At 46.7% G+C, this 19,116-nt stretch overlaps 1 protein-coding gene across 2 annotated transcripts in view; it reads right to left on the bottom strand.

The window, feature by feature from the left end:
- LOC118101997 overlaps positions 1-18,594 on the bottom strand; it is a 31,043-nt gene extending 12,449 nt beyond the window's left edge. The window contains exons 1-6 of one of the 2 annotated variants that reach the window (XM_047338484.1): positions 18,055-18,594; positions 15,014-15,166; positions 12,049-12,237; positions 9,843-9,919; positions 8,355-8,457; positions 3,191-3,418 (exon numbers count right to left, since the gene is read on the bottom strand). In XM_047338484.1, coding sequence (XP_047194440.1) covers positions 3,191-3,418; positions 8,355-8,457; positions 9,843-9,919; positions 12,049-12,208 — 568 coding nt within the window. In that variant the 5' untranslated portion in view covers positions 12,209-12,237; positions 15,014-15,166; positions 18,055-18,594. The remainder of the gene's footprint in view (positions 1-3,190; positions 3,419-8,354; positions 8,458-9,842; positions 9,920-12,048; positions 12,238-15,013; positions 15,167-18,054) is intronic. The other variant, XM_035148119.2, reaches the window with a different exon arrangement.
- Between the last annotated feature and the right edge of the window lie 522 nt (positions 18,595-19,116).

The raw sequence follows: 19,116 nt of genomic DNA, 5'->3' as shown, positions 1-19,116 counted from the left end.
AGAGCCTGACAAGTGTGTGTGTGTGTGTGTGTTTTGAGGGGAGGGGGTTAAAGCTCTGGCAGGAAAACAAACAAAGACACACGTAGCGGCCACACTCCTGTCTCTGGCTGCACGCCACCGGCCTCACCACAAACCACAACTTACACACACTCACACATGCACACGCCCCGATCAGCTTCTGCTGCAGATCCACACCGATACGCCCACAGAGGCCAAATCATCTGCCGTACTGCAGGACCAGATCTCTGGAGATAACCGCACAAAGCCAAATCATCTGCTATTATTGCCCCGCCGCTCCTTGACATTGTGCCATTAATAAGGCCTTTGTGGAGCGCTCTCTCTGTTTGGACACCATATAATAGACTCTCTGACAGATTTACTTTGCCGTCTCCCCTTCCCCTTTTCCCTCCCTCCTGAACACAACGGGCATATTCCACACTGCTGCTCATCAATAGGCGCGCTGTTTGTTTGCCCAGTCATTCTGGACTGCTGGTAAATACATAGAGGTATTCCACGCCAAAGGCTGAGCAAACAGGGGGTTGCATAAAGGCACCGTACCTGAACACACACACGCCACACACGACCTGCTCCACAGACACACACACATTCGTAAACACCTCTCGCTTTAGCCCCGTCTCTTTGAAGCAACTGGTCTTTCTTGTTTATTTGGGAGTTTTTCTGAAAACAGTTAGGGCTCGATCTCCGCCCGCGGGCAGGAGACGGACACATACGCCGCCGGTGATGGTGGGCGGGGTCAAAGCGACGCTGGCTTCAAGGCCGACAGGTGTTCCACATCAACACTGACATTCTTCAGAGACCTCCGCCCACAGAGTCCCCGACACCACGCTCGGTCACTGGTTAACAGGAGCTAAGCCGCTGCTCCATGGCAACACAAAGGAAACCGCAGCTACTTGACATCAGTGTGTCTCCGGCTCTCCACGCTCTTACAGTCTGTTCGGTCTGAACTGTCCACAGGAGGAGACTAACGGAGCTGAAGGAGAAATAAACAGGAGATCCAATAAAACTGACGTGTCGAGGTCAAACTAAATAAAATGAGAACATCTTTATAAGTTAATACTCATGTTTAACAAATTATAACAAACACTCTCCCCCTCTCAAAATAATATTCCTGAATGTGAGACAAAGGAGGAACATTCCTGCTGATGAGAAATATTGTTTGGTAGCCATAAAATTCATGAACATGTTATTATCTATGAAAAATGGTCGTCTCCGTAACGTGAATTCGGTTTTATCTGCTCTTATTGTCTGTGCTTGTCTCCGGAGTGCGACTCCAAACACGAGCCACACGACAGCGATGACAACCTGGTGGGTCACAGAGTTGAATGGGCGATGGGTGGCAGAGTACAGGACGTTAGGCGTCTGTGTGTGTGTGTGTGTGTCTGTGTGTGTGAGGGGCGAGTGGAGGGTGTATTTTGGGAATCCTTTGGCAAGTGGTCAGCGTTGGCCTGGAAAGAGACAATTATGACCAGTTAGTCCTTTTCAGAGCCTAATGAGGAGCCACAGTTACAAGTGTTACGAGTGGACGAAGAGTAGCCAACACACACACACACACACACACACACACACACACACACACACACACACACACACACACACACACACACACACACACACACACACACACACACACACACACAGGCACATGCACACGCACTCAACAAAAGGACCCTGGCGAACACTCAGGAGTGAAAAGTGACAGATTGTACCAGGACACTCTGTAAACACACCACACACACAAACACAAACCCCAGTCACACAACATATCATATCATAAGATATAAGATTTATCAAATGTTTTATTAAATTAACTTTAATGGATTCTGGCACTTGTAGTAATTTTGTCACATTTCTGTCACTGAAAGCATTTTCACAACAAGAGCGTCTTGTTTACTGTAATCTCGAGGGAGCATAAAAACCTTTTGATGAACAAACACATAAAAAAACCCACAAACAATGAACCTCATCTTTATCTGAAACCTAATTCTTATCTCGGTAATGAGCCGGCGTCATATTAGCTGAACAACGGCTGCTGTGGACACGAGGGAATGAGCCGCAGCAGTTTAACAGTAATTCCAGTATTCTCTCTCTTTTATCTCTGTTTTCGGTCTCCACCACCTCCTGAGGGAAATATACAGCGTCTGTCTGCTGTTTGGTGCCGAGCAGGAAGTGAACAGTGGGCATTTATCGCTTTAACAGAAAGTTGTTGCGTAAAACGAGCGAAAAATAACAATAAAAGAACAGAGAGAGTGAATCGACAAAAAGTAAAGTTGCAGCTTAATTGCTATGAACAATCTCTTTGGCACCGTCATGTTGGTTTCACGTGATCTTTTGATAACATCTCCTTAAAGAAGCAAGGACCAGCCCACATGACGTCACTTTGCACGTCCCTTACAGTGTCAGAAGGACACACACACACACACACACACACACACACACACACACACACACACACACACACACACACACACACACACACACACACACACACACACACACACACACACACACACACACACACACACACACACACACACACACACACACACACACACACAGTCCAGACTCCTGTACCGACACAAAAGCTTCCCATTGGTAATAACCTTGCAGCAGAACAGTGCAGCCAGCTGCAGGGTTCCTCTTCCCTCCTGATTACCGTCTGAACAAACCTGTCCAATCAGCCCCATTCATGTGAGCCAGCCCTCACAGGAGAACTCTGACCCGACCGACCCCTGCCGAGGGCCGGCCCCCTCAGCCTTGACCTTAGGTGTGGGACGCGTATTGTGGCACCCACCGGCCCCAGTGCTCTCACAAAGGCTTGGATGCCAGAAATTAGGCACTTGAGGGAAACTGGAGAACTCCTGGCTAAAGTCCTGTTTGCCAAAAAAACACAATTCTAAAAAAAATCAAGTGGCGTCATCGAGTGTTTGGTAAATGTGTTTGTGTGTTTGTGTTTTTCCCCACATGCTCTTTTGTGTGAGGACGTGAAGAAGAGAGGTGGCAACTTCAGCCTTGAAAAAACAGTGAGCGGGAGAACTCTTGATTTCAAACAGTTAAGGGCCTTGTGTTGTCGTATTTATTCATCTTAAAGAGCAACTCTGAATAATCTGAAAATATCCGCTCAAACTATAAACTACACAATAATCCCAATTTCCTTTCATAGCAAACTCACAGTCCTCGAAGTTGGAGGAACCTTTGCTGCGTCCGCTCTGCCGGGGAGCAGCGTCCTGCAGTTTGGACAGCATGGTCAGCACCTTGGTTCTCCTCTCCTCCATCTTTCTTTCCGTCTCTGCGGTTCTGTGATCGAGACTCTCGGGGCTCCTCCGATCGGCGGAGGACCCAACACGTCCTGGATCATCCGTCTCCTCCTCGGTTGGGCCGCCTTCAACTGAGCTGCAACCTGAAGCAGAGAAGGAGCAACATAAATAAGGCCTGAAGTTATTTACCATTTTGTACGGGGACTAACTTTTTCAATATAATCACTATAATCAACACAGTCCTGAGGAAGAAAAACCACATCTGTATTCATTGTCGTCCATGTGGAAGTAGCCACTTGGCACAAAGCTCCAAAACCAGTGCTTTTACTTTAATAAACACCAATTCACATCTCATTGTTCTGCTAAATGCCGCAGTCACATCTCCCTTCAGTCCTTTCAGAGCCTCACTAAGGAACGCACGCTCTCCCTGAAACCTCCATCTCCGTCCATTCTGTCACTGAGCAGCCAATTAAGAGTCTCATTATCTCTGAATACACAGGCCGCAGAATGCGCCTCTTGCTGCAGCAGCACGGAGACAAAGAGCTCCGTCAATGCAGGCTTCAGCGTGAGGGAAGCTCGGCTTGTCTCCTGCAACAGTTTGCACCAAAGATTCAGACTCTTTTCTTCGTCCTGCTTTTGAAAAGGCGAGTGTTGCTCGATGATTTACATGTGATATATTTGGAGATGCTTGGATTCATTGGGAGGTGAAAGTTTGACCGGCGGAGGATTCATCAAACCGTCCGAACGCGCCGGCGTGGATTCATTTATCCTGTCGGTGAGCGAGCAGAGGTCAGCAGCGCAGATTGATGGAGCCATGTCTCATTGGACAGGCCGTCTTCCACCACACTGCACACAATCACACGCCGCCGCCATCAGCCCCCGTGTCCTACTCAAGTTTCAATGTCACCGGAAATTTATTCATCTTCTAGAGCAGAGAATTCATCATTCCTTGTGGGGGTTCATATACAACACAAACCTAATGTCCTGGACACCAACAGTGACATCATGATTAATGTGAAGTTTAAATTGAGGAAACCTATATTTATTTATGTTTTGAAGTTATTTTTGGTGCATCATTACTTTTATTGACAGGACAAAATGGAGTTTATTTGAGTTTTAACATTCTGATACCATCTGATTACATCTGGTATAGATTGATATCTGTCTGGTATAGATTTATTATTCTGGTAGTAAGTGCGGCAGGGTTTGGGAGTTCTGTGGCCTAATTTCCTTTAAATCATTTATTAAGATATGAATATCTCATATGTATTAGATATAATTTATTGCATTCCTGTTAATCTATATATTCTGCACATAATGTATATATATTTAATTTACAATCACAGTAAAATCCTCACATCTAAGCAGCTACCTACAGAGCATGATGATAATATTTGTACTGCCTGACTCGGCTAATCGACTAATCAAGCACTGGTTAAAATCTACAAGCCCAGACTGTTTATACAACGTACAATCTTTAAATCTCAGTTAACCCTCCGACTTAAATTATTCAGGATTTGGTTTCTCCCTTTTGAAAACCTTCCTATCCCGACGTCCAACACGGCCTAATCCGTGAATGCCCAGTGATTACTGGTCAGTTCAAGCTGGAAACAAGAGCCCATCTAAAAACACACGGAGCACGTTACCATACCAACAGCAGCATCTGAACTCAGCAGATAGCTGGATTTGGCTGCGAGCGGCCGAGTCAAATCCCCTCGAAAAGGCCATCGAAGACAATAACACACACACACACCCACACACAAACACACACACACTGCAGCACGGTCCAACTTCCAGTCCACCAGGCAGCGGCAAGAAGGTCGGACTTGTATCTCTTTCTTTGCGTGTTTGAGAAAGGGATGAGCAGCAGCGGGACAATTAGCATGCGGACGGAGGCTTTTCACTGATGCCACCCAGAGCCTCCACTCCTCTATCTCCTGGAAGAATGGCAGAATGGCCGTGGGGGCGGAGTAAAAAGGAAAATCCTCACCAAATTATTATTCATGGGGAGGGGATTTCCCTTTCAGGCCTTTCCCAACACGTCAGCCTCTCTATCAGCCCTGACAAGTGCCAATCAAAGGGCTTGAGTCCAGGTTTTTTGGGGAAATGCTGCAGGATTTCAGAGACAATGGCCAACGAGTCCACAGCGGCGGTGGCTTAGAGACAAAGGTGACTTGGCTACACTGTCAGTGTGTGGTCCTCTGGGGGGAAACGATCCTTGCTTACACGACTAATCTCTGCTCGCACCATCTCTGTCTTTCTGGAGCCTAATCTGTGCCGTGGTTTCCTCAGCTCTGCGCAAAACAATCCGCCGGGGTCAGTTCAGATTAGTGCTCTTTGTGGCCCCTGCTCATCGCCACATTCATCGGGACGCTAACATCTTCAGTAGCAGCTGAATGCTAAACACTGGGGTGAGCGCCGCAGTGACCGGGGCAGCGGGGAAACAGTCGCCAAACTATTATCAGGGGAGGGATTAGTCTATCTATGAATTCCTGATGAGCGCAAACGGACAAAGGTCTCATCATGAGCCTCGCTGGGGAGCACCGGCGTTTTTTTATCGCCGCCGATTTATGGCTCCAGTTTAATCTCGAAATCACTGAACCGTTTTTCAATTGATCCAAAGAGGCGGATGGTTCACTGATGTGGAACAGGCAGCAGGGGGAAAAATAATCATTGAAGATAAAACATGTTTATTCATCAGCATAACTGTTTTTCCCAAATTCTGTTGCATCATGGGAAATGTAGTATACAGCTTGAATGATACTGTGAACTGAAAGTCAGGAAATCTCAGGTCTTACTTTTTAATTTCTACGCCTCCGGAGTTCTTCTTAACTTATATTTGAGATTAAGTTCAACATATAAAGAAATATTTCATCTTTTGTCACATCAGCTCCACGTCAGCATCAGCATCAGGACTTTGAAAAGAGAAAGAACCACACAGACTTGGAGGATTTCGTCCTTTTAGTGGAGGAGGAATCGTTTTGTCGTGGTCGACTGTGACGTCATCGTTACATCTGTGTCATATTCAAAGAGGTTTTGTGGTTTGTCAAGAAACAAGGAGACTGGTTCAAGAATTTGGATCCAGAAAGAGTGAAACACTAGAAAGAAAGATTCTTCTTTCTGCCGATCTCCTACAAAAAGGTTATCATTATATCACAGCTTTTAAAATACGACTTTATTCTCATATTACGACTTAGTAAAAAGTCCGGATACCTCAGTTTTTCACGAGTTCCTTTGCTTTTTGGACGTGCGATACTAAATCACACACTAATTGTGTTACCAGCCCATTTTCCCCAGTATCTCATATACGTCGAGTCAAAATGAGGTCACTCCCTCCATCACTTAGCAGCGCTATTGAAAGGTTGAACTACGTGCACCTCCAGGGTAACCAAATCTCACCTATCCACACAAAGGCATGCCACACACTGGGCATCTTTTGGAGACTTGTGTGACCTGAGGCGTGACCTCTCCACGCCCTGCTGATGACCCTCAGCCCCCCCCCAACAGGGTGACCGTGCCTTTGGCCTCTAAAAGGTCAAAGCGCAGGAGCCGTCACCCAAATCCTCTTGGTGACATCTTTTTTTCCCATGTTTGTCTAATTCTTGCAGGGCAGTTAAACAGGGAGCGCTGTTTTAAAGCTGTGGGGAATTTCACTCATTGTAGTGGAGGACAATAGACAGATGTACAGCGTGTACATTTAACAAGCTTATAAATCAATCACGCTCCAGAGAAAAGGCCTTTATAAAAAAACTGTATAAAACTCATTCTGACTCGTCTGGATGACAGAAGTGATGTTATGTGTCCCTGTTGGAAACAAGCAGCCAATCACCATTTAAGTTTTGCAAAGTTAAAAGTTAAACACATAGTTTAGGATTCCTGGCTGCCATGACAACAGCTGGATTAGGATCCTGAAATAGCAAATATCTGTATTTCTTTACCTCCATGTTATTGTTGAAACTCTCCAGGACCCTGGACCAGGTTGGACCCTCCTTTAAGGGTCGTTTAAGTTTTTCATTCCATTAAAATTATACTTCACTTCCATAAAGTCATAGTTTTATTGGGTCTTAGCCCCGTTCTATTGATAAAGCCGCACACGTGTTTCATCTTACAATAATAATAATAACTTTCCTACAGGATGTACATTTCTGGGATAGTTTTGGGGGAAAAGATCAAATAAAAGTAATAAATTTGTCAAATATACTTTCACAGCTTAAAGAATCCCAACAGGGTTTTAATTTGCCGCTTTGTATTGAGTTTTATTTATTATTATCATTACCACTGCAAGTTTTGTGAAAACTGATTTATAGTGGCCCCTCCTCTTCCACTCAAAACTATCAAAATCTAAATCTGAGTGAATAATTAAGCTCAGCAGCTCGACATCAGACCCAGAGGATCACAAAGATGAATCACTGGTGCTTTGGTCTAAATGTTTAGCTCGGCCCTCTCATCAATCTCTGATAAGATGGATGCATTTGTAATATCGTGTGAGACCACAGCGCACCACGGACCATTAGTGTTGGTGCACAGTGACTGATACTGGACCAGTGAGTCACCAGCGAACACGATCGCAGCCCGACAGACGTGGTCAAACCCGGGTGGGGGCGGGAACACAGGCAACCTCTCAGTTCGAGGGCGGCGACACAACTCCTGACCTTTTCCCCCACGGCGTGCGCTGCCAGTTTTCCAGTGTTTGTGGTCCGTACAGTAAACGCAGCCTCGGGACCCATCACTCATGAATGTACACAAGTCGGCCACACAGGTGAAGGTGATACCGCGAGCCAGCTGGCCCTAGCAAGGATTAGCGGGCTTAAGTGTACCGGAGGCAAGGGAACGCCAAACACAGCGCTGACAGTGAGGAGACAATGGCTCCTAATAAACCAGAGCTGACAGGGACTGAATGGGCTTTTACCGGATCAGACGCTAACGGGGAAGACAGGCTCTTGTATTGATTAAGTATTGTTGTTATAGGCTCTCGAGACCTGGAGCCAGCTTTCAACAAGTTGGTCTGCCGTGGCGGCACACACACACACAGATCGTGGAAAACAAGCATTTTAAGGGTAGATGTGAGGGATGCAGTACTGTGGTCGGACGGGCAGGGAGAGCACGAGGATCGGAACATGTTGCTCGGACTCGGGTCGATGATCCATGACGACGGGGAACCGGAGCCTTCGTCAGAAAGGTCCTGAAGGGAAGAGGAAGACTTTTAGACAGAGTTCAGGCACAGAGGAGTTGAAAAGTCATGTGATTTCAGACACAGTGGGTTCAAAGAGCTTGTTCCCTGTTTGCAAAGTTATCAAACTCTACATTTGATCGGAGAAAATGAATGAACCGGTTCACTTGGTTAATTTGGTTATTAACCAAGTGAACCGCGGCCTTCACATGTTATATAACCAGAGGCGAAGACTGCAGCAATCCTTAACATTGTCTCAACTTCCTGTGATTGTTTCCAAAAGTCTGAACTATCCAAGTTTGATCTGGACTGAGACCACATGACTAAGATTTGTTTTGTTGGTTCAGAATATGATCTAAAAGTAAATAAACTAAACTAAACTAAACTGAAACGAGGTGGATGTGAAATCTCCTAAAGTCTCAAGCAAATATCTGCTTCTCTGAAAGAAGAATTCAATTTCTATCATGTCTTATACGCCACAACAAACCAGGAGCTTTGGGAAAATAAGATCACACACCTAAAGAAGTGTTTTCATGTTGAGGAACATCTCGTAGAATGAAAAGTTTTTGAATAATAATAAAAACTACACTGAGAAGCAGCAGCTCCTCCCACCGCCTGTCTCCAAACATGCCGCTGGTTTAACATCAGCCGCTCTTCATTATAAATAATCCAGTGGGTGAATACCGGCTTCACTGAGGTGTGTTATGCAAATGGTCGTGGTATGAATCCTGCAGCTCCTCATTGTGGTGAGACATAATTGTGGGGGGCTTATGAGTCTCATTCATGCTTTTCAGGGGCTCTCTCTCATCCGTCATAAAGGGGAGATTAATCGTAGATCACGTGGAGCACCTGCGTCCATTCCACTGGAGCCCAGCACGCACAGGCCCCCTCCTACCCCCCCGATGACCCCTCAACCCCCGTCTGATCCTGGTGGTGGTGCATCCTCCAAAAGAATCCCACCGTGTCGGGGCGTTTAGCCGAGTGTACCCCCCCTGCGACAGAGCAATGAGCTGGTGTAAAAGGCTGCCTGCTCCCCGTACAGTGCCCCCCCCTCCCTCCTCCTCTCCTGCAGCCCGTGACTGATTAACCACACACCTGCTGCACGCCGCGTGCCCTCTGTTATATTGTGTCTCAATTATCAACAACAATTTAGCTCGTCTTGCTGGAACGACAGTTATAAATGCATACCAGTTCCAGTTGGTAAAAGGGGGTCTTTGTGTGGGAGGCCGACTCTGTGTACCAGGTCCGGGCTTATTGTCTGATAGGAGTTGATTCTTGAAGAGTTAGTGTTTGCTCTCGGCACGCCGCGGCCCCCTCTTTGAGAGGAAATCTGATAGATGGACGGAGGAGGGGGGTAGAGAGTGAAAAGCGGTTTCACAAGAGGCGGCGGCACTCACCGATTTGTTTTGCTGGACTTTCCCTGCGGAGTCGCACCTTTCAGAGATGCTGCCAGCTGTGAGGGGCCTCAGAGCACCTGACAACAAAAACCCACACACAGGACACAACGTCAGGCTAAAGGCAGAGGAAGCAAATTGTGGTGTGGCGTATATGTAAGCAGGCAGGCAGACAGGCAGGCGTGTGCGTTCCGTGCACGGGTATACATAAATGTCAGCCCTGCGGCACACTCTGCCACGCACACTTGGCTTTTGTGCTCGAGTGTGTGTGCACAGATATGAGTAATGTCGTGAATTAGCTCCAATTATGTCTCTAAATCTCTGAGCAAATAGTGGCAAAAAAAGGAGCAACAAAACCCCGGAGGAGCACCTGTCTGCGGGAGCGTGCCAGGTGCAAACTTTGTTCTGGAGACACACAGAGAGGAGGCTTCCAGCAAAGTCACACAGATTTGTACTCTTGTTGTAAACATTGCGGGCACAAATGCATGAGTACAAAAGCAGCAGCGCCATGGTTACCAGATTCTCCTCTGCTGGTAATGAGCCAGATCCGAGTCACAAAAACATATTCTCCCTCTTTCTTCTCGTGATTTCTCGGCATGCAAATTGCTCTGGTTTTATTTGTGCAGGTTTTGAGCCTCTGGGATTCTGCGTCTATGCCAACAGAGTGGAGGTGAAGGGATTTAATACTGCGCCGCTCATTACACTGAAGATTCACTTTGAAAATAATCAACTCTTTTCAAAAACAGGGTCCTTGTAACCAACTTTCTTTAAGGAACCATCTCTTCAGTGGAAACCCAGAAATTCATCGATACTTATTGAAGCATTTCAAGCTGGACATGGTGGCGCTAGTGGAACCTACATCAACAGGATTCATCCTCTGGGAACCATGACAATGGACGAACACCATCATCCCTAGAGCCACCAACACGCTGATGGCAGTTACTGGTGAAATCACTTCTCCATTCCTGTGCACAGTGCAAATTTCACAAACGTTATCAAAACTGGGAGAGATAAACCCAAACTCTCTGCATGAGCGCAAACAGCCAGATTTAAGTGAGATGTTTCTTTGTGATTTGGTCGAACTGAACCTTTAAACCTCGGCCGTGTTTATCTCTCAGACGTTATCAGTCTATAAACAAGCAGCACTGGACTGAGTGAGTTTTCCTCTCAGCTCCTTATCCACCGTTAACGTGTGCTGCGCTCGCTTCTGAGTGTCCCCAGCTATCTTACTCGGACTTTCCCAGTTAATAATCCACTCCAGCGGTTTGATCTTTATTAATATGGCACATCCTGATATCCCTATAAACCTTCCCCCGAGTCGCCACACCTTTGGGGAAAAAGCAGTTAAGAGCTCACGGCGGCATGCCAGCGAGCAGATGAGAGGCGGTGTCGCAGCTCGTTAAAAGAAAAGCTGCTCAACGCCATAAAAGGCGTCGATTACTCTCAAGGCCGGTCGCAGAAAACACACCAATACAGTGTCATGTTTTCCCCCCCTCTGTCTGTTCATGTGTTTTCTCCAAACACACACACACACACACACATGGACACACCTGTCTGACTCCTCCCTCTCACTGAAGTGACGGTTTTTGCTTATCAAACGATCTGGTTCAAACTGTCAGAAAGATTCGTTCAGACTCAGCGAACTGAGATTGCTCGTCGGCCTTTAAAAAAAAACAACAACCATATAATCAAAGAATAATCACGAGTGTTTCATGTGTTTGAATCACTAATAAATCACAGACACCTGTCAACTGAATGAACACGTTTCAAGAGTTACTGAGGACATCTGATGCCGAGTCAAAGTTTGTCTTCTGTGACGCCTGAACTTCCTCTTTCGGCTCCTTTCCCACCAAGCGTCAACAAGTTACTCGTATCAAGTGTATCCGGGTGTTTTTGCTGGATTATATTGAATCCTTGCAAATCCCCGAAATCCCCATGATCGTCACTACCTCCCATAATATTATAGATCTTTAAATTTGCATGTTGAATGGAAATTCAGCCATTGATCAGGATGTGTTAGACGTTGTTTTCAGTTATCCAGAGCTTTTCTATTCATGTTCATGCTCAAAATGATGGATTTTGGTGATTGATCACATTTGTTCTTGGGACGTTTATTGATAGATTTGATCCTTTATCATGATTCCACAGTAAAAAGGGGGGATTCATTCACATGCATGTCTTCAGACATCTCTCTCATGAGGAGCTGTACCTTCTGATGTCAGTCCTGCATCGTACGGCATCCAGTCATCCAGAGGTGGGAACTCCTCCTCCAGACCCCAGGGGCTTGGCCAGGTCTCAGGCTCTGGTCGGTCCAAGAGCAGCAGCTGGACCCGGGACAGGGGGCCCAGATTCCCCGAGTCACAGCCCATCGTCAGCGCTGCCAGGCCAGGGGACAGCTCTGCAGAGGGGAGATAAACATATAAAGTCAGGAAAATGTCCCGCAGCGCTGCAGCACAAAAGAAATGATCTGTCAAACTGGTTTGCTTTTGCATAAGTGAATCATTTGAAGAAGGTCACAGAGATAATGGGTCTGTGATGAGCTGCAAACAATAAGCAGAGAGTTTTCTTCATCTTACATTCAGACAGGAATCGTGTTTTTCTCAAACATACAACATACAAATGCGAGTGACATCATTCTACTTTTCAAAGCATTAGGACTCATCCTCTGGGGACCCGTGTACAGAAATGTGTCGTGAAACAATGCAAACTGTTGACCTCTAAAAATAATCACCCAAAATTAGCCTGTACGACTTGTTGAACTGGATTATGAAGTTACTGTAAATTCCCCCAGCCCCTCCATCGACCCAACCTCCAACCCAGAGAGACTCACCCCCACCACCACACACACACACACACACACACACACACACACCACACACACACACACACACACACACACACACACACACCCCACATCCCCCCCAGGCTCCAAAGTTCTCATCGTCACACCCAATTAAAAGCGGATCAGTGACAGTGTGGCTCAGTGCCCATGCAAATCCCCGGCCCACGCTGGCTGCATGTGTGCGGAGCTGCCATTCCTCTCCGAGGGGATTTCACACAACACGCTCCGCTGCAGGTATCCCCGCTGCACACACACACACACACACACACACACACACACACACACACACACACACACACACACACACACACACACACACACACACACACACACACACACACACACAGACAGACACACACGCATGCACACACTTTCCCAGCAACATCCATACTCTCTTTATATTAAAGTTGTGCTCACAAACAGAAGATTTTGAAAGTTTGTATCATGAAAAATGTCCAGTGTGCACCCACACACACACACACACACCCACACACACACCCACACACACACACACACACACACTTCTGTTGGTAAAACAATCCCACCGGTGAGAAAAGGGAACTGTTGGAACCTCGGCTGATAAACGAGGGAGTCGTTGAGAGGAAATCCCTGGGATAACTGTGGCTGCAACACAATGTGGAGGGACACACTTTCCGTTGGGCCCTGCTATTAGTCCATCATTAGCCTAAAGCGGCTGCAAGATTGAAAGACACTTAGCAAACACAGTGGCCGATAACAAATGACTAAGCTTGTGATTAAGACACACTGGTTACCACCCACTTAGCGTCAGAAGAGCGCGGACATGCTTCCAGTTCAAACACGTGACGGTGTAGTGGGTTTGAAGTTGGAGAAAAACATCAACTCATTAAAAATTGCAACGTTAGTAAACTTCACAAATGATTCTGATGTTGACCTGAAGTGTTAAAGCCTGATGAGAAACTTTCAACTCTAGACTCAAGTCTTAAAAAGCAAAGACGAGTCAAATCACAAGTTTTCCATAATTATCATATTCACATGCAAATATTTCAACTGTTAAACTGTTAAACCATTAAAACGACATTTAGCCACTTTCCTCTCAAAGCATAAGTTGCTTTAAACAGTGGCTGAGAAAAGCAGAGGACTAATGAATACATATTTTTTGGTATATTGTTCTGGGTTTTTGTCGGATCAAGAGTTAAAGGCTTTTTAGAAATGCCTAAAAATGTAACTGAGGTCAGTCTTCAGTTACAGACACATCAAGCAAAATCAAGTCTTACATTTCAGTCAAGACCAGAATCTCCTCTGGTCCCATTTATTCACTTGCATCTGTTTTTGCTCATTTAATTGATATTCTGTGTTTCGGTCTCAGCAGCCTGATGATATCTGCAGTTTTTAATAAAAATCCTCCTAATTGAGGCTTTAAATCTCCACATTCTACACAGATGCAAATTGAGTTGCTGATAAAAATCAGTCTGGAGCATTAGCTCACATTGGGTCTGAGCGTCAGGTGGCTGTTATCACGCCGCGGCTGCTCCGGCAGCGGCTGCTCCGGCAGCGGCTGCTCCGATCCCTCCACATCCCCGGGGGCAAAGGTCGCCAGGTTCAGACAGAGGTTCGGGTCAAGCAAGCAGGTTAAACACCTTGTCGGGGGATTAGCGGGCTGGGAGGGAGGTGGAGGAAGTCTTCATTGGCTAATGTCCCCCTCCGCAGCTCACTGACCCACCCCAGGACACACACACACACACACACAAACTTACACATGCTATCTAACACAGGCATGCACCCACAATGCATTGACTCTGCCTTTGTTGGCCAACATGGGCTGATTTACAAGACCCGACACAGTGAGTGCTCAGATAAGACCATCGCTGTCTGGGACAAGGCAGAAGTCACAGAGGAAGGAGAGCATGTCTAATTGAGACGTTACTGGGAGACACACACACACACACACACACACACACACACACACACACACACACACACACACACACACAGAAACAACAACAAACACAGACACCTTAAGTAAAAGACAGTATTGTGTATTAAATAAGATTAAATGGACACTTTTAAAGTTTAATCTAATGATGAAAGAGGAAATTCAGGTATTTGTTGATCCATTGAATTGTCAATGAATTAACTTAATTGCCAAAAACTTGACATTTACGAATGTTAAACTGATTCATAAAGCAAACAATTTAAAAAAGAATTAGTTGTATGCTCTAAAATGTGAGAATTCGTTTTTGTTTCTCCAATTTTATTAATGTGGCAATAAAAGATTTTTTGTTTGCCATTTAAAAACACAACTTTGTGCTTATAGACATATGTACGTGTGCGTCTCGGTGTGTGTTTGTACCTCTGTAAGGTGAAGAGCCGCCTGAAGAGTCCGACGCCTGCTCCTGAGACAGACAGGAAATAGACGAAGGGGCGATGGCCTCCAGCTCATCGAACACGTGAGAGTGGCTGCAGCTGAGGTCCGAGTAGCGTGACGCCGCTGTGCCACAGCGTCCTGCAGGAGCACAAGAGTGGGCGTGTTGTGTTAGGATGGTAATGCTGATGATGATGAGGGTTGGATGGAACTTTAATGATTCACGTGGGCTGATGCATTAGGAAATAATGTAATAAAATGCAAAAAAAGAGGTGAATGAATAATAGTGAAACCAACTGGGACTGTGGGAGGGGATGAGGAGACATACAGTGGCTGGACTAAAGCTGAGAGACACCTTCCCTTTCTGTCTCTCTCCTTTGGGATCAGACCCAAATAACTAAAAAAAGACAAATTGCAGTTTATCCTCTTGTTGTGATGTCAGTGAGTCTCAGGGACCTGGGCTGGATGGCTGAGATGTAAATAAACAAAGATACCACGGAGGCCGACAGCGAGAGGAAACGCTCCTGACGCGGTGACATCAGGCGACAGATCTCGGCCGGGTGTTGTTGTGGGTTTAGTTAAATCCTGTCCCTTCCAGGTTTTACACTCTGACAAGTGGACAACTCCCAAAACAAACCCCCAGGACCTCCAGCACTGAGTCTGAGGACGGCGTCACAGTCGCACCTTCGGGGCGAAAGCACAGCTTCACCTCACCTGCGATAAACACCGAGCGAACAAACTCTGCCCTTAAGCCCTAATCACCACAGTGAAGTTACTAATTAGTTATCTCCAAACCAAACCATTCCATTCTCCCTGGTTTTGAAATGGGAGGATTAGCGGGTGACACAGTTTGACCGGGTGGTGTGTTTTGTCACCGGCCTGAAAGAGGCTTGTTGAGGCTTTTCTCACATTAGAAATGCAGAGCAGCTTGTCCCGGACAAAAGGATAATATATACAGAGGCTCTAAAAAGGAAAGAGAGGCAAACTCAGCTCCGTGGCTGAGTCTGCCCACATGGGCGAGTACACATGAAGCCAGCCTCACACCGTGGAGTGTGTGAGCAGCTACACACACACACACACACACACACACACCACCACCACCGCAGCATTGTGCACTTGAGCGGCTCGGCGCTCTCCTCCAAGAGACAATGGAAGGACTTGACTTGACACTTCAAAGCATATTGCTGCTGTCAACTCAGCTGTCATTCTCAGCCGACGAGGGGCTGCACTGAGTCAGGGAGAGTTTTTTCGGGGAGGTTAAGGGTGGTGCTGGTGGAGTCAGGGACGGACAAGGCCTTCTCTGTGCGACCGTGGCCTTCTTATCCCGGTCCCAGGGCGGAGGGGCCAGGCCAGTGCCACGCCATTGTGAGGGACAGTTACACTGTGGAGATGTTGCTGAAAACAGATCAGCGCAGGGTCAGGCTGAGGATCACAGGGGATCTGAGAAAACGACGCAGGGGGTCACGAAGGCTGAGTGAGACGAGGAGGCTCCCATCAGCCTCTGGGAGGATGTGTACAGTACGGAGACAGCACAGGGTTAAAATAATACCTGATCTGCTGCGGCTGATACAAACATCCACATCCACTGAGGCAACTTTCAGTAAAGTCATAATTGTCCGAGTTAGTGCAAGAAGGCAAGAAACAAGCAGAAACACCATCACACAGGATTCGAGGGCTTCCAGACTCAAGAGGAAAAGTTCAAATCCACACTAACACAATATGTGCACACCCACATGGACCTTTCAAAGGACGGCGGCGAATAAATCCAGTGCAATTTCAATCGGAGACCAATTCTACAGCCGTCATTCTCTAACATCAGATGTGTGAGTCGGACGAATCAAGCAGACATCTTGAATCCGTGGTTAACTTAAAGTCTTCTGCAGCCGTTAAAACTTCTCAGCTCAGTCGAGTTCACTGAGGAAAGATGCAACACCACAAAAGTTGGGCAATTTGTTGTCGTATGAACCTGAACTTAATTTGCTGGAGCGCTCCACATCAGCGTGCTCCTGTGCAATGCAGCATTATTACTAGGGGAAGATCTGGATGAACCGTTTGCACATCTACAATCCGCCTGGTGGCCGTTCTGTGTGTTGTTCATCGGAGCTACGTCGCTGTGTCTGTAATAACTTTGGTGTCTTATCAACGCCGATGGGAATGACGGTGAAAACTAAAAAAAACAGATCAAAGTTGTAATAAACCAGACTTATCCTTATCCGAGCTCCACATTGAGCTGGAATCGCCTCCATCTGTGCTCAAATAAATGAACCAGTGACACTCGCTCTGTGTCTGCCATGAACAGAACAGCATGCCCCGATGCAGCATGGCCCCCCTGCAGCACAGCGCCACACAGGGAACAGTAGATGTCTCTGATAGAAAAGAGAAAATCCCTACACAATTTCCACATTGTTTGCTTTCTTTCATAAAGTTCCTGGAGGAGTCAGATGTCAGTGGCCCCGTCCTTTATCCCCATTGGGGACGGTAAATTAGTGGCCGCAGGAAAGCCGCGGAGGTATTGTGGATCGGAGCTATTGTGGCGGTGCTGTGCCGTCAGCGAGCGGTGGTCAGTGTGGATTTATGACCATCGGCAACACGTCTCCCTCTCGGAGTGCAGAGAATAGTGGAGGCGCGGGGGAGCCGAGGCCGAGGGGCACGGCACACGAGGTAGGGACCCCGACTTCTATTGTTGGGGGCCTCATGCTTTTGAACAGGGAATCAAACGGTACCAGCTTTTCATCAAAAGCCCTCCTCTCTATTGATGATTTAGAGGAAAAAGAAAAGCTCTCTGCGTTATTTATTACGTGGTGGGAGGAGGTGGGAAAACAGGCCGACAGCGACGCTTTCACAATGTGTTGATGGAGGCAGCAGCATCTTAACGCCTCGCTATGGAAGCAGGCTTTGATTTCTCTGAGTCTGGCCCGGGGGTCTTTGTTTATGGGATGTCCAGCCATGTTCAGGACAATCGGGCCTGTAAGAATGTGGGCAGGGAGGAGGCTGCGAACCGTCCATATGTGGCAGAGCTCATTTCTCACCTCTGACAGGGGAGATGGGAGGCAGGACGGGCCAGCGGTGAGACTCCAGCCGACTCAGGGGAGGGGAAGGGGTCAGGCCTGCCGCTGACCCTGAGCGGGGAGTGGTCGTCTGTGGACTTGGGCAGGAAGACCAGGTTGCCGAGGGGAACGCCAGCGTAACTAGGCCACGATCGGAGTCCGAGGACGGGTGAAGATCTACGAAAGCATCCCCGGGGAGACTTTTGGTGCTTTTGCGACTGCTCAGAGGTTTGTCTGAGTTTCGGGCGAGATGAGAGAGGTTTGGTTTGTCCAAAGAGCGGCTCACAGACTGGAGGGTTGTTCATGGAGGGTTGATGAGGGTTGGATCCTGCTGGAGGGAGAGAAGGCAGCAGAGGTGACGTCACCGGTGACGGCTGAGGAGCGGAGATACAGTCCTCTGGGTCTGAGTCCCTGGTAACTGCTGCTGGAAGACAAAAGAAAAGAGGGATTTTACTACTATTCTCACCCTGAAATCATAAAATCAAGAGTTTAATCCTAATTCTTTTCAAACTCACGGCTCAGATCATCAGTTCTGGGGTAAAATGAGCAAAATACAAGCCTTTTTGCTTCATAAGTGGCTTTCACTTCAGATTAATATAATAACTAATTTAAGGAGAGCTAGTGGGCGCCCAACATTCATCAATTTCTTCTTAAACGATTAGTTCATTAGTTGATTATTGGAAGAAATAAAGGTGTATAACTATTAAATCTGTTTACAGTTCTTTTAGCAAGCAAAAATGACAAATATGCGTTTTCAGAAAATGGGTATCTTCTTAAATATAAGGATTTGATGTTTTCTCTTTGGGTTTTGATTGATTTGTCCTAAATAAATCATGAATATAAAGATTGTGAAAGGGCGTTTTTTAATAAATCATCAGTTATTTGAAAAGAAAATCAATGATTAAAAATAGAATCAGTAAAATCACGTGTGAAAAAGGCTTCAGGTGACGTTCTACCCGACAGGACACTGCTCCTGCCACTGGTGAGGTTCGTGCTGCGGCTGAATGAACTGGAAGGTGGACGACTTAGATCTGAGAGCGACCC

The sequence above is a fragment of the Hippoglossus stenolepis genome, chromosome 22 (assembly GCF_022539355.2).
Source record: "Hippoglossus stenolepis isolate QCI-W04-F060 chromosome 22, HSTE1.2, whole genome shotgun sequence".
Taxonomy (NCBI): domain Eukaryota; kingdom Metazoa; phylum Chordata; class Actinopteri; order Pleuronectiformes; family Pleuronectidae; genus Hippoglossus; species Hippoglossus stenolepis.
Note: the sequence above shows the minus strand (reverse complement) of the source record. Positions and strands in the feature narration are given on the sequence as shown.